Consider the following 23,911-nt stretch of genomic DNA (forward strand, 5'->3'; position numbering starts at 1 on the left):
GGGAAGGGAAGGGGGAGAGGATGAGAGAGAGAGAGAGAGAGGGAATGAGAGAGGGAGAGAGAGAGAGAGAGAGAGAGAGAGAACAGGGCAAGGGGTGTGGTAGCGGCTTACCAATGATGCTGATTTGATTGTGGCAAATGGTTCTCTGTTCCGGTAGTGAAGGGCCTGATTCTGGACCGAATGAGTAGGCCGCAGTTCAGGCCTGCGCTCCCCGTGGCCCACCTCATCCCTTATGAATACATGATCCTGCAGAAATGGATAAAAAGAAGGAGAAAGTCCAGTTGTGCTCTTCCTTCGCCAGCAGCCTTGCGCTCACCCTGTTTTTCACATAAGCCCGGCTGTTTGAAATGCATAGTTTGGCTCTGAGGCTCTTGATAGACCCTCACAGCAATCGCGGTACAAAACGAATCGGGAACCACATTGTCAGCCTTCCTTCTTCTTCTTCTTCTTCTTCTTCTTTCTCCTTCTTCCTTCCGTCAGCTGATTGCTAAGTGGGATGCTGCCGTCTGAATTCCCCGGCAGGTTTTCTCTTCTTCTTCTTCTTCTTTTTTTCTTTCTTTTTCTTTCTTTCTTTCGTTTCTCTCTCTCTCTCTCTCTCCCCTTCCTTCTTTCCTTCCTCTTTGCTCCTTTTCTCCTTCTCTCTCTCTCTCTCTCTTTTTTTTTTTCCCTTCCTCTTGGAGGTGGGGAAGGGGGGGGGCCTTTAACCTCCAAAGAAATCACATCGGTCCCAAAAAGAGCATTGGAAACGCCGTCGCCGCCGAGCACTGCAGAGCTGTGAGAGGAGTCCTCAGAAGCACTGCTGGCTGAGGATGCTGCGCCCAAATAATCGCTTTAAAAAAATGGTTTCCATGGCTAGGAAAAACGCTGCTCCTGTTCCTGCTGCCGCCTTTGAAAAGAGGAGTAAGGATTTGCCTCATTCCCTTGTCCAGCCTGGGTTTTTTTTTTTTTTTTTTTTTCCTTTTTTCCTTTCTCCCCCTCTCTCCTTTTTTTTTTCTCGCCCCCCCTTTCTCTCTCTCTCTCTCTCTCTCCCCCCCCCCTTACACCTCTCTGAACTCAGCTATCTGCTCTGGAGAAGAATTTTCTGCCTGGATGGCTGCAGCCTCGAGGAGGAGGAGGAAGAGGAGGAGGAGGAGGGGAAGAAAGGAAAAGGGGAAAAAAAAAAAAAAAAGCAAAAGCCAAAAAGGGGGGAGCAGGAAAAAAAAATAAAAAATAAAATAAAAGAAGAAGGTGGGAAAAAAAACCCAATTTTTTTTTAAAAAAAAAAAAAACACCCCAAAAACACCCGCTTTGGCTTCTAATCGGGTTGCTCCCAAAGATTTCGGTGACTGCTCAGAGATGCTGCTTTCTAGTCATGATCGTACACGATTCTAGCATTTTCTCTCCATAGCCTTGCAAAGGGATGAGAAGGGTTTTTTTTTTTTTTTCCTTTCACATTTAAAGAGACAGAGCACACTATTTCCCCCCCCCCTCCACACACACACACACACCCGTCGTACAAGTGTGAGCCTGATCCAACAGGCGAGGGAACTGGGAGGATCGTGCAGCTGGCTTTAGCTGTGACTTGTGCGTGCCCCTTTGGGGCGTGGGGAAGGGAAGGGAAGGGGAGCAGGGCCGAAGGAGCTATCGATATGATCGAAGAGAGGGGAGGATATGCGGGGCCTTTGGTGGGGGAGAGTAGGGAAGGGGGCTTTTGACCCAGAGCGGGTCCCGATTCGGGAAGACACACGTGCATGCACACGCGTGACGGCCCGTGAATGCACGGATTGGACGGCCCTAAGTTTTGCTACCTACCTACCTACTTCCCACCCCACCTCGAGCCTCAGTGGGTCATCTGTGAAATGGGGGGGGGGGATAAATGGCTGTCTTCCACCAGCCTTCGGGCTGAACGTGAAAACGAGCACACTGGCACGTGTGTAAAAACCCCACTTACTTGGGGGGGGGGGTCATCTGTGGTCAAGTCAGCGAGCGAGTCATAGAGGCTGGCAAAAGTCGCCGCGTTGGCGCATGTTTCCTTAGACAAGGGTGACCGACGTTTAAATTATTATTTTTTTTAAAAAAATATATATATAAGAGACCATCGCTTGCATTTTCGCCAGGGGTAGGAATGCGGGCAGAAAATAACAGGGGTTTTTTTTCCCCCCTCGTTTAACAACCACAACTGGGTCCGCTGAGCGAAGCAGCCGCTCCCTTAAAAAAAACGCCACACTCTGCCGATGGCCGGATTGCAAGTTTGCTTCGTTTTACAACACCTGAGGTCATCGGTGCAAAGGCTGGGGTTGGGGGGCAGAGGATTGATTTATTTTTCGTCACCGTCGCCGGGAGCTTGGGAAACGAGGCCGTCGTTAAACGAGGACTACAGGGTACGGTCCAGAGTGTATTGGCTCTGGCGCCGTTTGGGTTTGCTGCCAAGAGACTCTGGCAGGAACAGGAGTGAAGTTGCCTATGGATTTTAAAGAGTCGAAGTGGTTGGGAAACACATTCGTTATTAAAAATGAAAACACAAGGAAAGGCAATATCGAACAATTGCGGGAGGCGTGTTCCGGTGCACACAACAAACACACAAGGGTGTGGGCCACAAACCAGGTTCTACAAGTCGGCCAAATTTTAACCCGGGGTGGAGTGGGGGAACCTGGCTTAGGGTTATTATTCTGCCTGCATCCTCAATGCTTCCTTCAAGGTTCCCAGCTTTGCAGCTCCGTCAAGACGTGGGAATTTCCTAACGAATTCTTAAAGACGGTCCTCCTAAAACGATCATCGCATGCAGGTAGTCTTCGACTTATGACCACAACGGTGCACCAGAACTTCCACCCCTAAGCAAGGCAGTCTTTAAGTGAGTCACGCACAGTTTGGATCACCAGAGTGCAGGGACGCTACGGTGTAAAGGTTGGAAGTGCAAGGACCAGTCCATAGGTTACCCTTTTTTCCCCCCAGGGTTGCTCTCACTTTTTGCCATTAAATGAAGGGTTGTAACTTGAGGAGTCCCTGTTCTCTTCTGTGCCGGTGAGAGACCTTCGATTTTGCAAAACTTTCTAACCTTCCATCATTAAGCAAAAGCAGATCTTGCAAGAAATTTGATGGGACACCATTTAATCATCTCAAGATTTGGAAGCCTGGTATGGTTGGTTAAGCCATGGTGGTTCTTTCTAAGCCATAGTTTATCACTTATAAGCTACGGGTGGTTCTCGATTTACAGCAATTGGGCCCCACATTTGTGTCGCTAAGCGAAAAGTGGTGCGGTGGCCTAGAGGTGGAGCTCTCGCCTTACAATCAGAAGGCTGTGAGTTCGATCTGAGGTAGAGGCAGATATTTCTCTCTCTGGGCGCACTGAGAATATATCTGCTGAACAAAACTCCGCACTGGCGACAGGAAGGCATCCGGCCAGTAACCACTCTGCTAGCTCCATTCGGTTGCCCAGATTCCACCCTGCAAGGGATTTTGTGGTCGTTAAAAGAGGAGGATGATTTGTATTGCTAAGCGAAACTTTTGTTAAGTGCATTTTGCTCTGTTTTTAGAACCTTTCTTGCCACAAATGTTAACTGAATCCCTGCAGTTGTTAAATTGGTCACTTGGTTGTTAAGTGAATCTGGCTTCCCCATTGACTTGGCTTGTCAGAAGGTCGTAAAAGAGGATCACAAAACCCCGGGACACTGCGACTGTCATAAATACGAGCCAGTTGCCAAGCGTCTGAATTTTGATGCCTGCAACGGTCGTAAGTGTGAAAAATATTCCTAAGTCACTTTTTTCCAGTGCTGTTGTAACTTGTTGTAACAGTCACTAAAATGAACTGTGGTTGAGGACAACCTGTAGTCCTCAAGTTAAGACCATTCGACCAAAGTTAGAGCAGTCCTGAAAAGAGTGATTTAAGATTGGTCCTCGTGCTTACAACCATCGCAGCATCCCCGCAGTCAGGTGAGCAAAGTCAATTGAGGGGGGGGGGGGGAAATCAAGATTCACTTAACAACCTTGTTGCTAACTTCAAGCGGGATAATTACACCAGTTGAGACCAGAAACAGGTATCTGTGGTCTCAACAATATATCTAATTTTTGTTAAAACTATTGAGCCTGGGCAGCACTTTTGATGCCAAAAGATGCTTCGGTTCAGCTGAGGTCAAGAATCTGTTTGCACAGGAATCCATTTCTTGAAATTTGTTTGCGACAGGATTCCTGTAAAAAAAGCTGCAACCCCTCCAAAGTACCTTTAAAATCAACCCGGACGACCCATGACTTGCCGGGGGTCATCCTCTCAGAGAGGCTTCCTTACCTAAACAGGTAAACAGAAAGGCCACGGTGGGCAAAAATAACAGTAGGAGCAGGAGTGATTTTCGATTTCCCGCTGGCTTCCCCAATGACTTTGCTTAAGCCAGTGTTTCTCAACCTTGGAAACTTAAAGATGGGTGGACTTCAAGTCCCAGAAACCCCCAGCCAGCGCTGCTTCTTTGCTGGGAGCTGCTGAACCAGTGGTGGGATTCAGCCAGTTCGCACCTATTCGGGAGAACCGGTTGTTAACTTTCTAAACAGTTCGGAGAACCGGTTGTTGGAAGAAATCTTATTTTGTTTTTTTCCACTTTATTATTATTATTATTTATTCAATTTATATACCGCCCTTCTCCTATTGGACTCAGGGCGGTGCACAGCCAAGGATAAAAAACATGCCAATACAAAATTTAAAATCAATTAAAAGAATTATACAGCTTTGGCCCACAATTTAAAACAATCCAATTAAAACCCAATTTACACTTAAAAAGCTAAAAAGCTAAAAAGAGCTAAAAAAGGGCTAAAAAAGGGGGGGGGGTTTCACGCCAGCCCTGCTTGATGGAAAAGTTTTTAGGGCACGGCGAAAGGCCCGGAGATCCGATATCCTTCGTATCTCCGGGGGCAAATCGTTCCAGAGGGCAGGTGCTGCCACAGAGAAGGCCCTCCCTCTGGGGGTCGCCAGCCGATATTGTCTGGCTGACGGCACCCTGAGGAGTCCCTCTCTGTGGGAGCGTACTGGTCGGTGGGAGGCTATCGGCGGCACTTTACAGGGCTAATCCTGTAAGGAAGGCAGGAAGGAAACATTCTGGTGTTGTTTCTAGCCTAATCTTTATTGCCCTGCTTACAGAAACTGCCTCTCTGGTTAACCCTTATTACATTGTAACAGCTAAGGCGAAGCGCCCATCAACATGAGTGACGTTGAGTTGGCCACGCCCACACGGTCACATGACCACCGAGCCACACCTACCCAGCTGGTCATTAGGGCAGAGAACCGGTTGTTAAATTATTTGAATCCCACCACTGTGCTGAACCAACTCATTCTTTCAACTTCCCAGGTAGCCCTTGACTTCTGAGTGTTTATTTAGCAACTGTTCAAAGTTACGAACGTGCTGGGGGAAAAAAAAAAAGGAACTTACAAACAGACTCTCCGACTCACAACCTCTGCATCATCTCCCGTCCTGTGATCAAAATTCAGCTTGGTTAACCTGTGTGTACTTACAAGGGTTGTGTCACATGCTCTCTATGTCTTCCGACAAGCAAAATCGACCAGATTTGACTAAACGACGAAGTGGCTCGCTTAACAATCTTGGTCATTGGCTCAGAGCAAGTATGGAAAAATAGGTGATTAAATCGGGTGTGACTCCCGATTTATGACCGACTTACTTAAAAGACGGAGGTTCCGGTTCCGTTGTGGTCATAAGTCGAAGACTGGCTGTATTTATTTTTGTTTAAACACGCTTCTACACTGCCATAATGAAAACTATTCCCATTAGCTCAAGATGGCAGACTCTCTCAAACGCAAAGAAGAGGGATTGGGGGGGGCAGGGGTGATTTGTTTAGTTTCATTTCATTCGCACACACTCACACAAATCTGGGCTTTGCCTAAATAGATCCACCCGTTGGGAGAGCAACCAAGTAGAGGAAGGATCAAACAGGGAAGTAGCATGGAATCATTAGGTAAAGACAAGAGGGGCAAGATCAGAATCTCCTTAAATGCCTTTGAGCTTCAATCTGGCTTTTCCCAGGTGAATCTGCCAGCCTGGGATGATTCCTGTAAAAGAGGCATGGAGCAATCAAGGAGCTAGTTTGAACTCTACCACGTGTGGGGCTGGTGGCTGGTGCCTGACATCATCCCACAGAAATCACATTGGATCAGAAGGATTGTTTTACTGAGACCACGTGTTATGTTCGGGCGGCCAGCGTGATCCGAACATTGTACTGACGTGAGCCCTGAACCACGTACCTTCTCGGGGAGATCCGTGAGCAGCTATTTGGTCAAGAGAAGAATCCACGTGCAGATCAGGATCGGGTGGGAAGCTACTGAAGTTACGGTGTTAGTTTAGGGACTGTGACAGTTTCAGCCAAAGGACAACCACTTAGGGGGGGAGACAAAGTTGGGGAGACAAGGTGGTGTTGCAGGACAAGGACAAAGGTACGCATGCAAGGTTGAAGGACACAATGAGAGCAGGATATGGCAGAGGCTGGCAGGCATTCTGTCTTAAAGGCGGATCTTAGAAGCTTCCACTCGTCGTTAACTTTCTTATTTTCGTTTCCAACCTAACCATCAAGACCGATTCCCACTGTCATCTACGTTTCTTCTTCGCCCGCAGCTTGACAATAACAGGGAGGGGGATGGTGGTCGGAATCCAAGGGAGGAAGAACGGTATTCAAGCGTCCGTCGGCTTCCGTGAGACACTGCTGGCATCTCAAGGATGCCCCGAGCAGATGTCCCAGCGTGGCTGGCCTGTTTCCCATAACCTAAATGATTGTTCGAAGTTTTGGACTGTGGGTGGCCCATGGGGAAAAAAAGGGAGAATTAACTATACTTGCTTTTGCGCGGGAAACCCAGAGCTGGTTTTGCTTCTTCGGTGCCGATGTGGTTTAATGCAGTAAAGCTTCATATACTCTTGGTAAAATAATGTTCCTTTTTCTGGATTCGCTAATTGGACACCAACGCTACTCAAGATCTGTTCTGGACACCATCCTTTACATGAATCCTGCATGGACACTGACCCTAAGTTCTTAAAGCAGGTATGCCTTTAAGGTAGTCCTCAATTTACAATCACAATCACAATCAGAATTTCCATTGTTCAGCAAGTTCATTGTTTAGTGATTCGGGCCTGATTTTTACCTTTTTTTTTTTTTGGCCACAGTTGTTAAGCGAATCACTGCAGCTGCAATTGTTTTAAGTGAATCTAGGTTTCCCCCGTTGACTTTGCTTGTTGGAAGCCAGCCGGGGAGGTCAGAGACGGCAATCGCGTGACCTCAGGATGCTGCAACCATCATACGTACATGCCAATGGCCCAGCATTTGAATTTTGATCCCAGCGGATAACATGACGGATTAAGTGCGGGGACCGCTCATCGGTCTCTCTTTTCTTTTTCCAGTGCTGTCGTAACGGTCACAATATGAATGGGTTGTAAGCTGAGGACTACCTGAACTGATTAATATATCCAAGAGGTCTCGATCATACAGGCCAAAGTGTCTAAAAGGTTGAATCATGGCAAACGGGACCAAAATTTGTTAATCGGAGAGGTTTTGTTGCCCATCCAAGCAACTTGGGTCAAAAATTTTTTTTAAAAAAGTATGCAATGCAATACATCAGGGATGTCAAACTAGATTTCTTTGAGGGCCGTATCAGCATTGTAGTTCTCCTCCGCGGGCCGGGCCGGGCCGGGCCGGGGTGGTGGGAGACGGGATGGACGATTCCTGCAGCACCCTGCCGGCCGAAACGGGGCACTGGGGTGTATGTCCTGCATGTGGGGGCCCTGCACTCCATTTTGGCTGGCAGGGTGCTGCAGGAGGCCATCCAGGCTGAAAACGGGGCACGGGGGGGGGGGCATGCAAGGCCCCTCGTGCCCCATTTTGGCTGCCAGAGGCACCGTGGGCCGGTCCTTTGCTAATTCCAGGCCGGTCCCATAGGCCAAATTTAAGCACCCTGCAGGCCGGATTCGGCCCATGTACTTTGAGGCCTCTGCAATGCATCAATGGAGACTCTAATCATCCAGGCCAGTAGTCCCTAACTTTTGCGGGCTTGGAGGAGGTGTAGAGGGGAACTGGGATGCGTGAGTGGTGGGCATCGCGCACACGAGAAGAGAAATCTTTGGGGTGCGGTTTTGCTCTAACCCTCGGGCTTCTCCACGCCAAAAGCTTTTATTTATTTATTTATTTATTTATTTATTTATTTATTTATTTATTTATTTTATTTATTTTATTTTATTTATTTTATTTATTTATTATTTAAATTTGTATACTGCCCTTCTCCCGAAGGACTCAGGGCGGTGAACAGCCAAAACTTAAAACACACACAGTATAAAAATTAAAAAGAATTAAAACAGAATTAAATCAGTTTGGCTTCCCTAAATTTTAAAACCCTTTCCCCATAAAATAAGCCATTAAAATTTTAAGCCAGCCCGGCTTGCTGGAATAAGAAGGTCTTTAATGCTCGGCGGAAAGTACGGAGGTCCGGGATCAGTCGTATTCCTGGGGGTAGCTCGTTCCAGAGGGCGGGTGCCCCCACAGAGAAGGCTCTCCCCCTGGGGGTCGTCAGTCGACATTGCCTGACCGACGGCACCCTGAGGAGACCCTCTCTGTGGGAGCGGATTGGCCGGTGGGAGGTTATCGGTGGCAGAAGGTGGTCTCGTAAGTACCCGGGCCCTAAGCCATGGAGCGCTTTAAAGGTGAGAACCAATACCTTGAAGCGCACCCGGAAGACCACAGGGAGCCAGTGCAGCTTGCGCAGGAGAGGTGTTACATGGGAGCGCCATGTCGCCCCCATAATTACCCGTGCGGCCGCATTCTGGACCAGCTGGAGCCTCCGGGTGCTCCACAAGGGGAGCCCCATGTAGAGAGCATTGCAGTAGTCCAGGCGAGAAGCAGAAAGGCCTGAAGCAGCGTGAGATTATTCCCCCGAAGCTTTTTACCTGCGGGCCAGGGGTTGGGGACCTCTGATCCAGGCCAAAGGTATCTAAAATTACCTAACTTTTTTTTTAAAAAAAAACATTTGGACCGAGGAAGTTGCTCAGATGAGCAAGGAAACAATCTCAGATTAACATTAATTTTGTTTCCCGTTGCCATCATCATCTTTTAATAACCCCCTAATCCCTTGCGGGGTGGACTCTGGGCAACTGAATGGAGCCGAGTGTTTTACTGGCTGGATGCCTTTCCTGTTGCCAGTGCTGAGTTTTTTTCCCCCCGGCAGATATATTCACACTGTGCCCAGAGAGAGAGAGAGAGAGAAATATCTGCCTCTACCTAGGATCGAACTCACAGCCTTCCTCACGGTGAGGCGAGAGCTCCACCTCTAGGCCACGGCACCCACTTTGGTTTCCCGTGGCCACGGGTCGACTTTTTTTTTAGACGTCGCACCGATCAACGGACGGTGCGTTCAAGATCTGCAAAGAAAGTGCGGTAAAGCAGAGATCAGGTGAGAGCGGAGGAGGAAGGGTGGATGAGGAAGCAGCAGCCCAGACGTACCTTCTTAATGACAACAGAGGAAGTGGAATTAATGGAGCTCTCATGGTCATGCATCAGAAGCAGCTCAGAACCGCTCTCCTCCATTACCTCCTGCACGCTGTTGACACTGCTGCTCTGGCTGCCTGTGCTGATAGACATGCTGGGGATGGAATGATTGCTGCCCAGACTGTCCATCTTCCTAGTCAGGTTTGTCCCATGCTCACTGTCCTACAAAATAAGGAGCGGCAGCTTTAACGGCGGGATGAAAGGAACCGCCGCCAACCAGGGGGGAAGACTAGAACAGGGACTGTTCTAGAGGAGACCCCAAAAAGGTTCTCGCCTACTTCTAGGTCAGTGATGGAGAACCTTTTCGGCACCGAGTGCCCAAACCGGAATGCATGTGTGTGAGTGTGTATGTGTGGGCGCCAGAGCGCCCGAAACCTGAAGATCAGCTAGCCGGCGTGCATATGCCTGTTTTTTGGCCGTTTTTCAGGCTGTTTTCAAGCCGTTTTTCAGCTGTTTTCAAGATGTTTTTCAGCTGTTTTCAAGATGTTTTTCAGCTGTTTTCAATATGTTTTTCAGCTGTTTTCAAGCCATTTTTCAGCTGTTTTCAAGATGCTTTTCAGCTGTTTTCAGGCCATTTTTCAGCCGTTTTTGGCCCATTTTCAGGCCATTTTCTGGTGTTCCGGCACCCACAAAGATCAGCTGGCTGGCATGCATGTGTGTGCCGGAAACCAGAAGAGCAGCTAGCCGGCGTGTGTATGCCCCGTTTTTGGGCCATTTTTCAGGCTGTTTTCAAACCGTTTTTCAGCTGTTTTCAAAATGTTTTTCAGCTGTTTTCAAGCCGTTTTTCAGCTGTTTTCAAGATGCTTTTCAGCTGTTTTCAGGCCATTTTTCAGCCGTTTTTGGCCCATTTTCAGGCCGTTTTCTGGTGTTCCGGCACCCACAAAGATCAGCTGGCTGGCATGCATGTGTGTGCCGGAAACCAGAAGAGCAGCTGGCGACGGCGCGCGTACCCACAGAGAGGTCTCTGTGTGCCACTTCTGCAAGCGTGCCATAGGTTCGCCATCACAGTTCTAGGTCCTTTCCTCCTTTTGTGGGTTCCTCGGGGCTCTCTGAGCTCGGTGGTTTTCTTACAGACGTTTCATGACCCAACTAGCTAACGTCATCAGGGCTAGGAGGGGGTGGGGGTTTGTGGAGAGGAGGAAGAGGATTGAGAAGGAAGGAGGAAAGAAGAGGAGGAGGAGGAGGATGGAAGAAGAATGTGGGGTCTTGGGTGCTCTCTGAACTTGGTGGTTTTTTTGTAGACATTTTACTACCCAACTAGGGGACATCATCAGTGCTAGGAGGGAGTGGTAACGAAATGCCTGCAAGAAAATCACCAAGCAGAAAGAACACCAAGATTCCTCCTCCTCCTCCTCCTCCCTTTTAGCACTGATGATGTTACCTAATTGGGTAATGAAATGTCTGCAAGAAACCCACCAAGTTCAGAAAGCACCAAGGACCCCACAGTCATTTTCCTCCTCCTCTTCCTCCTCCTCTCCACAAACCCTACTCCCTTCTAGCACTGATGATGTTACCTGGTTGGGTAATGAAATGTCTGCAAGAAACCCACCAAGCTCAGAAAGCACCAAGGACCCCACAGTCATTTTCCTCTTCTTCTTCCTTCTCCTCTCCACAAACCCTACTCCTTTCTAGCACTGATGATGTTACTTAGCTGGCTCATGCTTAAAGAGCACCAAGAATCCCACAGTTCAACCTTGAGCTACAAATATTTTCTTTTCTCAGCTTCCTTCTTCCCTTGCAACCAAAAAAAAAAAACCTGGTTACTGGGAAGTGGCAGGAGCAGGAGTGTCTGTTATCTGCATACCGGTTGATCTTTTCCAGTCTTGCCCTCTGCATAAATCAAGACAAGCGTGAGTAACTTTACTATTTTGGGGCTAAGTATCCTCAAAATCCCATCTTTTAGGCACCGGGTACGGAAGGGGAGAATCGCTTCACAGGAAACTCCTATTTCACTTCTATTTTTAATCTGGGGATGGAATAACTAATGGAAATTAGTTAGATTCTTGCTATCCATCCCAGATAGCAAGAAATGGTTAAAATAAAAAAGTTAGTTGCTATCTGCCTTGGGTCATATTCCAGCAGCCATACTGACAAGAAGCAGATGAAGGGGTTTTCGACATGCGTTCAAGTACAGGTAGTCCTCGACTTACGACCACAACGGGAAGGGGGGGAGGGGCTGGAATTTCCATCACTAAACAAAGCGAGGCGGTTGGTTAAATGAAGGGCGCCCAATTTTACAAAACTTTTCTGCCACGTTGGTTAATGAATCCCGGGGGGGCATTGTTAAGCGAACAAGTGAAGGTCGTTAAGTGAAACCGGCTTCCCAGTATTGACTGGGCTTGTCAAAAGGCAGTCATGTGACCCTAGGGTCAAATGCCAAGCACCCAAATTTTGATCGTGTGACTCTGGGGATGCCGCCACACAGTTGTTAAGTGCGAGGGTGCTGGCCGTAAGTTACTTTCTTCAGGGCCGTTGTAACCTTGAATGGCCACTAAACGAACGGTCGTAAGTCGAGGACTGCCCGAGCTCAGGTTTGCATGCTGCATGCAATGATTATTTGGCGGGATGAATGACCACTTTGTCAAAGACCGCTACGGAAGAACAGTGAGGGTGAAGGTGAATTCACGCCCAAATCACAACCGAACGAGCTTTCTCCAAACTCTGTCTCTATCCTTGCTAGTTGATGGCCACGTTTGGTGGTTAAAATGTCTGGGAGGAAGGATCTCGGTCACCGGACATTCTCTATGGCTCTTGTTGCTTTTTTAAACCAAGATTCCTTCTAGTCTAAAAGAGCCGTGGTGGCGCAGTGGTGAGAATGTGGTACTGCAGGCTGACTCTGCCGAATGCCAGCAGTTCGATTACCTGACCGGATTAAAGTTGACTCAGCCTTACATCCTTCTGAGGTCGGTAAAAAAGGTAAGTGTTGGGGACAAGAGGCTGACTCTGTAAAGCGCTAAGAGAGGGACGTATAAGGCTACTGGTCAGTTGTCCTGATCCTTTCTTTATTTTCTAAACACCACGTTAACTCACTAGCCCTGTGTTGTATTGGGCAAAAATAGCCACCCCCTGCGTAAATAAAGAAGAAGATCCAATGAGGAAGACATCCTCCAGTTGTCCTCCATACGGAGTGTCCTCCCCCTTGATTGATGGGCAGGTCGGCCACGGACTAGTCTTTATCCCCATTTCAAGCGGGAATGAAGTGACCCTTGGTCCATCTCATCTTAATTCAGCCACAGGGAGAAGTTGTTGTTGTTCCTGGTTGGGCTGGACGCTCTATCACAGTGATGGCTAAACTTTTTGTTCGTTGTGTGCCGAAAGTACACGTGGGTGTACTTGTGCGTGACCCCCCCAGCACTTCCCCCTCCCCGTGAGCATGCGCGCGACCCCCCTGTCCCGTTTTGGGCCTAGTAGGCCTCCCTGCAGCCTCCTGGGACCAAGAACAGACACCCCCCCACCCCCGCGGCCCATTTTTGGTCCCAGCAGGCTTCAGAGAGTCCGGCTAGGCCCAAAACGGGCCATGGGAGGTGGAGGGGGGGCACGATGCAGCCCTTCACGCTCCCCCCTCCCCCTGCACGCGACCCCCTTGCCCCATTTTGGGCCTAGTAAGCCTCCCTGCAGCCTCCTGGGACCAAAAACGGACACACACCTCCGCGGCCCATTTTTGGTCCCAGGAGGCTGCAGGGAGTCCTGCTAGGCCGAAAACGGGTTGTGGGGGAGGGGTGCGGTGACTCCCCCCCGGCAGCCCGTTTTTGGCCCCGGAGGCTGCAGGAGTCCTGCTAGGCCGAAAACGGGCCACGGGGGGAGGGGCAGCGCAGCCCACCACGCGCCCCCCCACCCCCGGGCATGCACACGTGTCTCCCGCATGCGGCCAGCCCCACCCCCGGGCATGCGCAGCAGAGACCAAAAATTCAGCTGGCCGGCGGGAGGCGCGCCCGCATGCGTGCCACCTGTGATGGTTCGCCATCACGGCTCTATCATCTCTGTTAGACGTGGTCATGACGGAAAATATCTTGAGTCACGTTCTTTAGTCCGGGTACGAAACAGCAACTACCGGGCCCTGTTTTGGGGATCTAACTGTTTTGGGAACGACTCTTTTGGGATCTAAGTAGGGCTGTGACTCCAAAACTGAGAACAAACTTGATCTCAAGGACTGTCTCCAAAGCAATCAGTGTGCAGAAGTCAAGAGGTAAGACAGCCTTGTTCCCAACTACATTCCTCAACGTTGTGCTGGGACACCCATGAAAAGGGACTTGCCAGGGAGCCCTGTGAAGCAGGAGACATGTTATTATGACGATTATTGTTATTATTATTATTATTATTTATCGGCGGTATAGATAAACTTGATACCTCCTCGTCTTCCTGAGACTCGTTCAGAGGGCCATTGTAGACCTCCTGGAAAAGGATTTTGTTCATTTTGCGAGACTGGAGGTTATCCAACTCTCGGACCGCATCCTTGGTTCTTTGAATCAAGTCTACGAGGACCCGGGACGGACGCTCGCATCGTACAAATTCGTGCTGGGTTTTAGAAGGGATGACAGAAGCGTTCTGGATGAGAAGACATAAAAAGAGGCAAAAGACGAGACCACCCGACCCGCCCAATCTCTCCCACAACCTCCTCCTCCTCCTCCTATAGTTGTACAAGGAGAAACTCATTATGAACTCGAGAAAAATTTTAGATCCGAGGCTATATAGGGGTCGCTTACAATACTTAGTAACCTTTGTCTGAAGCTACCTTTGTAAGACATATTGGTTAAGATTTCAATCCATTCCATTGAACTGCCCACCCTGGAATTCAAGAATCAGCCATATTTTTTAGGCAGTGGGCACCAAGATAGGTACCATTTTATCGTCTTTTTCATCATTATCATCTTCATCATCGTTGGATAATTCAGGAAGACTGAATTATTATGAAATGTAGCACTCCAATGAAAATTTGGTCATTTTAAAGAGGTGGGGGTTTTTTTTACATAAAGAGCAAGTTCAAAGTTGACTGATGTCATGTTGTTTGACGAGATATGGCCTTGTTCATATAGACTCACATATTGTTGACTGTTGTTGATGGGACATGCCCTTATGCATACGGACTCAAGACAATGTATTGTTGACTATTGATGATGGTATATGGCCTTATTCGTACAGACTCATCACTAGGTATTGTTGACTACTGATGATGGGATATGGCCTTATTCATACAGACTTATCACTATATATTGCTGACTATTGATGATGGGATATGGCCTTATTCATAGAGACTCATCACTATGTATTGTTGACTATTGATGATGGTATATGGCCTTATTCATACAGACTCATCACTAGGTATTGTTGACTATTGATGATGGGATATGGCCTTATTCATACAGACTCATCACTAGGTATTGTTGACTATTGATGATGGGATATGGCCTTATTCATACAGACTTATCACTATATATTGCTGACTATTGATGATGGGATATGGCCTTATTCATACAGACTTATCACTATATATTGCTGACTATTGATGATGGGATATGGCCTTATTCATACAGACTCATCACTAGGTATTGTTGACTATTGATGATGGGATATGGCCTTATTCATACAGACTTATCACTATATATTGTTGACTACTGATGATGGGATATGGCCTTATTCATACAGACTCATCACTAGGTATTGTTGACTATTGATGATGGGATATGGCCTTATTCATACAGACTTATCACTATATATTGCTGACTATTGATGATGGGATATGGCCTTATTCATAGAGACTCATCACTAGGTATTGTTGACTATTGATGATGGGATATGGCCTTATTTGTACAGACCCATAACTATATATTGCTGACTATTGATGATGGGCTATGCCCTTATTCATACAGACTCATCACTAGGAATTGATATTGATGATGGGTAATGCCCTATATGCCCTATAGTCTATACAAATAAGGGATATGCCCTTATTTGTATAGACCCATAACTATATATTGCTGACTACTGATGATGGGTTATGCCCTTATTCGTACAGACTCATCACTAGGTATTATTGACTACTGATGATGGGATATGCCCTTATTTGTACAGACCCATAACTATATATTGCTGACTATTGATGATGGGCTATGGCCTTATTCATACAGACTCACTTATATATCGTTGACTGTTGTTGATGGGACATGCCCTTATGCATACAGACTCAAGACAATGTATTGTTGACTACTGATGATGGGTTATGCCCTTATCCATACAGACCCATAACTAGGTATTGTTGACTATTGGTGATGGGATATGGCCTTATCCGTACAGACTCATAACTAGGTATTGTTGACTATTGATGATGGGATATGGCATACAGACTTAAGACTGTGTATTTTTGACTGTTGTAATGAGATATGCCCTTAGAGACTCAAGACTACATATTCTTGACTCTTGTTGATGTCTTATGCTCTTATTCATATGGTCTCAAAATTCACGAATGAAGGCAAATATACATGTCTAGGGATAATGTTGCGGGATCCAATCTGGACCGGTTGCCAGGACCGAAGGTTTTGTCTTCCGAGTTTTTGAACTCCTGCTTGAAGCCCTTCCTTGGGGAACTTCTCTCTCACAAGAATGTCACCTTTTCCCTCACCAAAAATCACATTCTGGTTAGAGAGAAGATCCCTGAGGATGGGAGTCCAAAAAATCGGAAGGTTATACCCCTGGTCTCACTGACCGACCCAGATTGGACTCAAGACTATGTATTGTTGACCGATGACCGGTCAACTTTCTTTCACCAAACAAGGAAATAGACTTCACGGTACATCTCCTTCTTGGTCTTCAACGTCTCACCTCTTCTATTCCACTCACTCTGTCCTTACTTTGATTTCTGCTGCTTTCAAACTACTCGTCTTACTGATGGCCTCTTCTTTTACTTCCCCAGAATCCTTGGTGGGGAAAAGTTCTAGGGAGCAGGGCTAAAAATGGACCACTTGGGTTTACTCAAGCTTGTCTGATACATCTGAAGAGAACTTTCTAGGGGTGGAACCAAATAGGGAGGAAAAGCCAGGCAGTCCCTGGAGGAAAACTAAAAGGAGAGTCAGTTGCCTCCCCATGACACGTATTTCCCAAGGCAGAAAGGTGAAACGTTACCCTCAAAAGTTCGGATGACGATGGACGCTCCTGAGGTATTTTCTGCAAGCAGTAATCAACAAATCTTCTAAAAGAGTCTGTCCTGAATATGGGAACAGAATGGATGTCAGAACATGTTCCGGTAGGAGAAGGGATAGAAAAGTCAAGGTGTGGCAGTTGAGAATTGCTAGCGTTGATGCTGTTATCCAGTTGGGTAATGAAATGTCTGGAAGAAAACCACCAAGCTCAGAGAGCATCAAGGACCCTATAGTTGTCCTCCTCCTCCTCCAACCCCACTGCAAACCTAGTGCGCCCATGCGCAGAGCTGCCAGAAGGCAAGAGCAGCTGAAGAAAAAAGGACGACTGGGGAGTAAGGCCTGGAGATGATTGGTCCCTCCTATAAGGCTTAATAGAGCAGCAAGGAGTCGTTGGGTTCTTTGTAGAAAAGCAACGTTGATTCCAGTGCTTCTTGTCAAAGTCTCTTGAGCTTTGTGGGGTCTTTGACAAGAAAAGCCTTTGGCAGGTTGCCAAAAGACATCGAAGGTTGGTGATAAGGCCGAAGAATTTTATTTTGGACTAAGCCGAGAATGAATTAATTCTCAGCTGTTTTAATAAAATAAGTTTGTTGAGGACTGAATTGTGTTTTGGTAATCACTACTTGGGCCTCGGTCACAACAAAACCAAAGCAGACAGACACCCCCCCACCCCCACCCTTGAACTCTTACCACACATTGGACTGTAGCGTGGGGGAATCGTTCTGGGCGATGTGATATAAGGCACTCATTGCGTTCATATTGAAGAGGGGTGGTTTCCGTTCCGCTGTATGGAAAAACAGAGAAAGGGGGGGAAGAAAAAAAAAAATACGAGGTACGATGGAATCACTGGGCGACTCTGGCCGGCTTACAAACCGTAGGAAGATTACAGATTAACAGAGGTGGAAGGGACCTTGTAGGTCATTTAGTCCAACACACACACCCCCGCCTAAGCAGGAGACCCTACGCCCGTGATGGCGAACCTATGGCATGCGTGCCACAGCTGGCACGCGGAGCCATATTGGTGGGCACGCGAGCATTGACCTAGCTCAGCTGCAGCGGGCATGCACGTGCCGGCCAACTGGTTTTCAGACCTTCTGGGCCTACCGGAAGTTGGGAAACAAGCTGTTTCCGGCCTCCGGAGGCCCTCCTTGGGGGGGGGAGTGAGGAAGGCCCATTTTTCACCCTCCCCAGGCTCCAGAGGCTTTCTAGGACTGGGCAAAAACGGCCTTCCCCACCACCCCAGAGGCCAGAAGCAGCCCGTTTGCCGACTTCCGGTGAGACCAGAAGGCCCGTTTTTCACTCTCTCCAGGCTCCAGAGACTTTCTAGGAACCTGGAGAGGGTGAAAACGGCCTCCCCTCCCCCCCCCCCGGAGGCTGGAAACGGCCTGGGGCACATTGAATTAAGGGTGTGGGCACACAAACGTGTGACCCCCCCCTCCTCTTCCCCCGCTTTTGGCACATGACGGCAAAAAAGTTAGCCATCACTGCCCTATGCCATTTCTGACAGAGGGCAGTCTAGTCTCTTCTTGAAAGCTTCCAGGGATGAAATTCCCGCGACTTCTGAATAACAGAATAATAACAGATTAACAGAATTGGAAACGGTGGTGGGATTCAGCTGGTTCTCTCCTGGTCTGGCGAACTGGTAGCGGCGACTGTGGGAAGCTCCGCCCGGACGTTAACGCCTGAGCACCGCGTATGCGTGGAAGGCCGCGTACGCTCACATTTGCGAACCGGTAGGGAAGGTAAGTGAATCCCACCTCTGGTTGGAAGGGATCTTGTAGATCATCTAGTCCAACTCCCCACCCAAGCAGGAGACCCTACACCATTTCTGACAGATGGCAGTTCAGTCTCTTCTCGAAAGCCTCCAGTGATGAAGCTCCCACAACTTCCAAAGGCAACTTCTGTTTCATGGGTAGATTACTCTCACTGTCACAAAATTTCTCCTTATTTCTAGGTTGAATCTCTCCTTGATCAGTTTCCATCCATTATTCCTTGTCTGGCCTTCAGGTGCTTTGGAAAAATAGCTTGACCCCCTTCCTCCTCTCTGTGGCAGCCCCTCAAATATTGGAAGATGCTCTCCTGTCTCCCCTAGTCCTTCTCTTCACTAGAGTAGCCATGCCCAGTTCCTGCAACCGTTCATCGTATGTTTTAGCCTCCAGTCCCCTCATCATCCTGGTTGCTCTTCTCTTCTCTATTCCAAGTGTGGCCTTATTACCAAGGCCTTATAAAGTGGTATTAACACTTCACGGGATCTTGATTCTATCCCTCTGTTTATGCAGCCTAGAACTGTATTGGCTTTTTTGGCAGCTGCTGCCCACGGCTGGCTCCTATTTAAATGGTTGTCCACTGGGACTCCAAGATCCCTCTCACAAAAATCTTTCCAATGCAAATCTAGAACCCGACAGAAGATTATGCCCGATTAAAAAAAAACAATATTACTTTAGATTGGGTAAAATGGGAAAGAAATTGAAAAGAAAGTATACATTATTAGAAAACTGGAGTTGCTCCGATACCAAATAAGGGAAACATTGCACAACACAGGAGAAAGAAAGGAAAGAGGAGGAGCGGGAGAGAGAGGAATGGAAGAAAGGGGAAGGAGAGAAGGGACAAGAGCAGAGGAGAAGGTGGGAAAGAGGGGAGGAGTGGGGGAGAGGAAGGGGAAGTAGGGGAGGAGAGGAGAGGAGGAGGAAGAAAGTAGAAGAGGAGAAGAGGGAGGGAGGGAGGGGAAAGAAAGAAAGAAGGAGAAGAAGGTTTGTTGTGAAAAGAGGGAAAAGAGAGGGTAGAAGAGCAATCCCAAATGTAATTAAAATGTCTTATTTTTATGCTTTTGTTAGAAAATATATATGATCAATTATGGATAAGAGAATGTACATTTAGAATATGTGTATAAGAAATAAAAATACAAAACTTTTTTCAAAACAAAAAACAACAAAAACCAGAATTAGCCAGACTTATTGCATTAAATCCAACAGGTTGTAAACGCCGGTTGACTTACCTAACTCGATGCAGGTAATTCCTAGCGACCAAACGTCGACTTTCCCGTCGTACTGCCCATCGTCCATAGCCAAGATTACTTCCGGAGCCATCCTACCGTACATGAATTCCAAGGGTGAAGGTTACGGGATGCCAATAACAAAAAAAAAAAAAAAGAAAGAAAGAAAGAAAGAAAAAGGAAGGGGGAAAAAAAGGAAAAAAAGGCACAGCACTGCAACAGATGCACTCACCCCCCCCCTTTTCAAAGTCGTCCCCATCCTGCTCCCTGATCAACTCAAAAAGAATAAAATCAGCATGGAACAAAATTAAGCCATGCTGGGGAGGTTTTTTTAAAAAATAAAATAAAATAAAATACCGTATTTTTTGGAGTATAAGACGCACCTTCCCCCCTCCCCCCGAAAGGGGGTGAAAATTTAGATGCGTCTTATACACCGAATGTATCCCCGCCCACCCACTGGCCCCCACCCTTTGGCCTCTGCCTGGCAGCAGTTACCTCCTTGCAAGCAAACAGCAAGAAAAAACAGTTCCTTTCAGCTTCAGCACAGCCTGATTAGCACAAGTTGATTAGATGGCCTCCCGACTCTCAGCTGTTTTGCCCAGGGGTCTGCTGCTTGCTGCAAAGAGGTAAATTGCTGGGAGCAGATTATTTTCCCCTCCTTGTGCTAATCAAGCTATGCTGAAAACGAAAATGAAAGTAAAGCAGGCTGTTTGCTGCAAGGAGGCAAAATTGCTCAGAGGCAGAGACAGGGAGATTTCTTTTTCTTGTTTTCCTCACCAAAACAGGTAGGTGCGTCTTATACTCCGAAAAATACGGCAATAATAATAACCATTGTCGTCGTCGTACTCGCCTCCTTAAGCCAAGAATTCCTTCTGGGGGTGAAGGGGGGGGGGTTTGGGGAGGAGGATGATTATGGATGTATGGAGAATGCAAAATCAAAAAAAAGGGGTTTTTTTGTTTTTGTTTTTTTCATGATCCATCTCAGTGCAACATGCTGGCAAACGGGCAGCCGGCACTCAGCTCATTGGCACTGTACCTGGATCCAGCCAAGCAGGGCCTGAAAACGCTCCTAAGGCACCACTTCTCACCAGATACGGTGAGTTTTCCCACTGACACACCAACAGTGATTTCTCGGAGATGTTCAGCCTGGGATTGCAGCTACGAAAGAAATAAGGGGGATCTGGAACACAGAAGGGAAAAGGGGAAGGGGGGGGAGTGGGGGAGAAGGCAGGGTCGCAAGGCAAACACAGCAGGGAAACCCACACGCTACAAGCATGTTTACAGGGGGGGGGGGGTTGACTTGGAAGAGGGGAAGGGACCAACGCTCAGATGCAATTGGCTGGGTCCTCCTCACCTGAAGCTAAACTCCTTGCAGGTAGTCCTTGAGTTACAGAGGGACCATGGACGTTGTTCAAAACAAAAGAGCCTCGGTAGTACAGTGGTCTAAAGCACCCTGTTATTAAGACCAGCTGCCTGCAATTACTGCAGGTTCGAATCTCGCCAGGCTCAAAGTTGACTCAGCCTTCCATCCTTTCTAAGGTAGGTAAATTGAGGACCCAGTTTGTGGGGGCAATAAACTGACTTTGTATAAATATACAAAAGGATGGAGGCTATTGCTTAGCGCATTGTAAGCCGCCCTGAGTCTCCGGAGAAGGGCGGCATATAAATCAAATTAAAAAAAAAACAACCCTACAAGTGGCCCTTGACTTACAGAAAGACCGCGGACGCTGTTCGAGACATATGGAAAGCCATACAGGTGATCCTTGACTTACAGAAAGACCATGGTCGCTGTTCGAGACCTATGGAAAGCCCTACAGGTGGTCCTTGACTTACAAAGTTCATTTAGAGACCGTTCCAATTTAGAACAGCACACACACACACAAAAAAAAATGGGGACTCAGGAATGGTTTTCACCCCTTACGACCGTTGTAGCCTCCCTCATGGTCACATGATCAAAATCCAGACCCGCCCCTAGCGACTGGCTCATATTTATGACACAAGCTGCACTGTCCCGGAGAGTCACGACGTGGCTTTTTGCGGCTTTCCGACCACCACAGTCAACGGGGAAGCCAGATTCACGTTAACTACCTGTTACCGACTTCACAACGGCAGAGATTCGCTTAACAACGGTGGCCAGAAGAGTTGTAACCTGGGGTAAAATTCACGTCACAAATGTCTCATTGAGCAACAGAAACGTTGGGCTCGAGTGGTGGTCGTACACCGAGGACTACCGTATTTTTCGGCGCATAAGACGCACCGGACTACCTACCTGAGGAAAACAAGGAAAAGAAATCTGCCTCTGCCTCCCAGCAATTTTGCCTCCTTGCAGCAAACAGCAAACAGCCTGCTTTACTTTCATTTTCGTTTTCAGCATAGCTTGATTAGCACAAGAAAAAAAAAAAAATCCGCTCCCAGCAATTTACCTCCTTGCAGCAAGCAGCAGAGCCCTGGGCAAAACAGCTGAGAGCAAAACAGCTGAGAGTCGGGAGGCCGATCCAATCAACTTGTGATAATCAGGCTGTGCTGAAGCTGAAACGGGCCGTTTCTTCTTGCTGCTTGCTGCAAGGAGGTAAACTGCTGGGAGGCAGAGGGAGGCCAAAGGGTGGGGGCCAGTGGGTGGGCGGTGTATAAGACGCATCTAAATTTTCACTCCCTTTTAGGGGGGAAAAAGGTGCGCCTTATACTCCGAAAAATACAGTACGTCTGAGCATCTAAGAGCAACTTACAACTGAAATTGCGGTTCAAAAACTGACTGGAGTAGGGTCAATTTATCCGTTTTAGCTGTAAAGCTTACTACAGGTAGTTCTCAACTTACAACATATTCCTTTAGTGATCGTCCAAAGTTACAACAGCACTGAAAAAAAAGTGACTTATGATCAGTTTTCACACTTAATAGCCTTTCCAGTGGTCATGTGACCAAACTCTGAACGCTTAACTGACTCATATTTATGACGGTTGCAGAGTGATCCCCTTTCATGACCTTCTCACAAGCCAATGGAGAAACCAGGTTCGCTTAACAACCGGGCGACTAGCTTAACAACTACAGGGATTCACTTAACAAACCATGGCAAGAAAGCAGGGGTGAAATCCAGCAGGTTCTGGCGAACTGGTAGCGGAAACTGTGAGCAGTTCGGAGAACCGGAAAATACCACCTCTGGCTGGCCCCAGAGTGGGATGGGAATGGAGATTTTGCAATATCCTTCCCCCAGGAGTGGAGAGGGAATGGGGATTTTGCAGTATCCTTCCCCTGGAGTGGGGAGGGAAATGGAGATTTTGCAGTATTATTTCCCTGGAGTGGGGAGGAAATGGGGATTTTGCAGTATCCTTCCCCTTGGAATGGGGTGGGAATGGGGATTTTGCAGTATCCTTCCCCTGGAGTGGGGTGGGAATGGGGATTTTGCAGTATCCTTTCCCTGGATACTGGAGTGGGGAGGGAATGGAGATTTTGCAGTACCCTTCCCCTGCCATGCCCACCAAGCCACGCCCACCAAGCCACACCCACAGAACCGGTAAAAAAAAAAAACTGAATTTCACCACTGCAAGAAAGGTCATAAAATTTAGGGGCAACATCCACTTAAAACAATTCTCTTGCGGAACAACGGGAAATTTCGGGCTCGACCGTGGTCGTAAGTCGAGGACTACCTGTCTACAAATCAAATCAATCAGCCAACCTACCAACCAACTAACCTATGAGCAACTGAGATTGGGGCGGAGGGGGTGGGGGGAAGGGGCTATATAAATCAAATCAACAATTTACACGGATAACCCAATCAACCAATCAGTGGGCTTCTAGAAGGTGCCATGCATTGGAAGCTCACACCAAAATGACACAAACAGAATGTGCACAAGAACATAGTGACTGAAGAGGCTTGGGTGGGACGTATCGATAGGCAACTGGGCTAGGGATGCAGGCCCTCCAAAGTATACTGGTTATAAAAATGATAAAAGAGGGGGGGGGGGAGCCTCCAAACTTGGTAACTTCTGGACTTCAACTCCCAGAATTCCCCAGCCAGGCAATTCAATTCTTCAGTTTTCGGCGTTGCAAGTCTCACAATGTCTTAAAAGTTGCCAAGTTTGGAGATTCTTGGAGTAGAGCCAGGGGTGTCAAACTCAAGGCCCCGGGGGGCTAGATCTGGCCCACGGGATGCTTAGATACGGTTGTCCTGGAAACAGGGAAGGACCGGCCTGCAGTGCCTCTGCCAGTGAAAATGGAGCTCGGGAGGGCTGTGTGTGGCCCTCCCAGGCTCCATTTTCAGCTGGGATGGCCTCCTGCAGTCTTCCGCCAGCGAAAATG

At 47.8% G+C, this 23,911-nt stretch overlaps 1 protein-coding gene across 6 annotated transcripts in view; it reads right to left on the minus strand.

Annotated features, from left to right (window-relative positions):
- Nucleotides 1-23,911, minus strand: part of TAOK3 (TAO kinase 3) — a 78,871-nt gene that overhangs the window by 37,177 nt on the left and 17,783 nt on the right. For 3 of the 6 annotated variants that reach the window (XM_070951628.1, XM_070951629.1, XM_070951627.1), the window contains 6 exons: nt 19,621-19,712; nt 17,316-17,409; nt 16,612-16,693; nt 13,843-14,010; nt 9,451-9,657; nt 112-246 (listed from right to left, as the gene is read on the minus strand). In XM_070951628.1, the coding sequence (XP_070807729.1) occupies nt 112-246; nt 9,451-9,657; nt 13,843-14,010; nt 16,612-16,693; nt 17,316-17,409; nt 19,621-19,712 (778 nt within the window). Of the gene's footprint in view, nt 1-111; nt 247-9,450; nt 9,658-13,842; nt 14,011-16,611; nt 16,694-17,315; nt 17,410-19,620; nt 19,713-20,653; nt 20,726-23,911 lie in introns of those variants that run through there. The other 3 variants (XM_070951631.1, XM_070951630.1, XM_070951633.1) reach the window with 2 other exon arrangements.

This window comes from Pituophis catenifer, unplaced genomic scaffold (genome assembly GCF_029215685.1).
Source record: "Pituophis catenifer annectens isolate HBS135680 unplaced genomic scaffold, rPitCat1.0.hap2 SCAF_10, whole genome shotgun sequence".
Classification (NCBI taxonomy): domain Eukaryota; kingdom Metazoa; phylum Chordata; class Lepidosauria; order Squamata; family Colubridae; genus Pituophis; species Pituophis catenifer.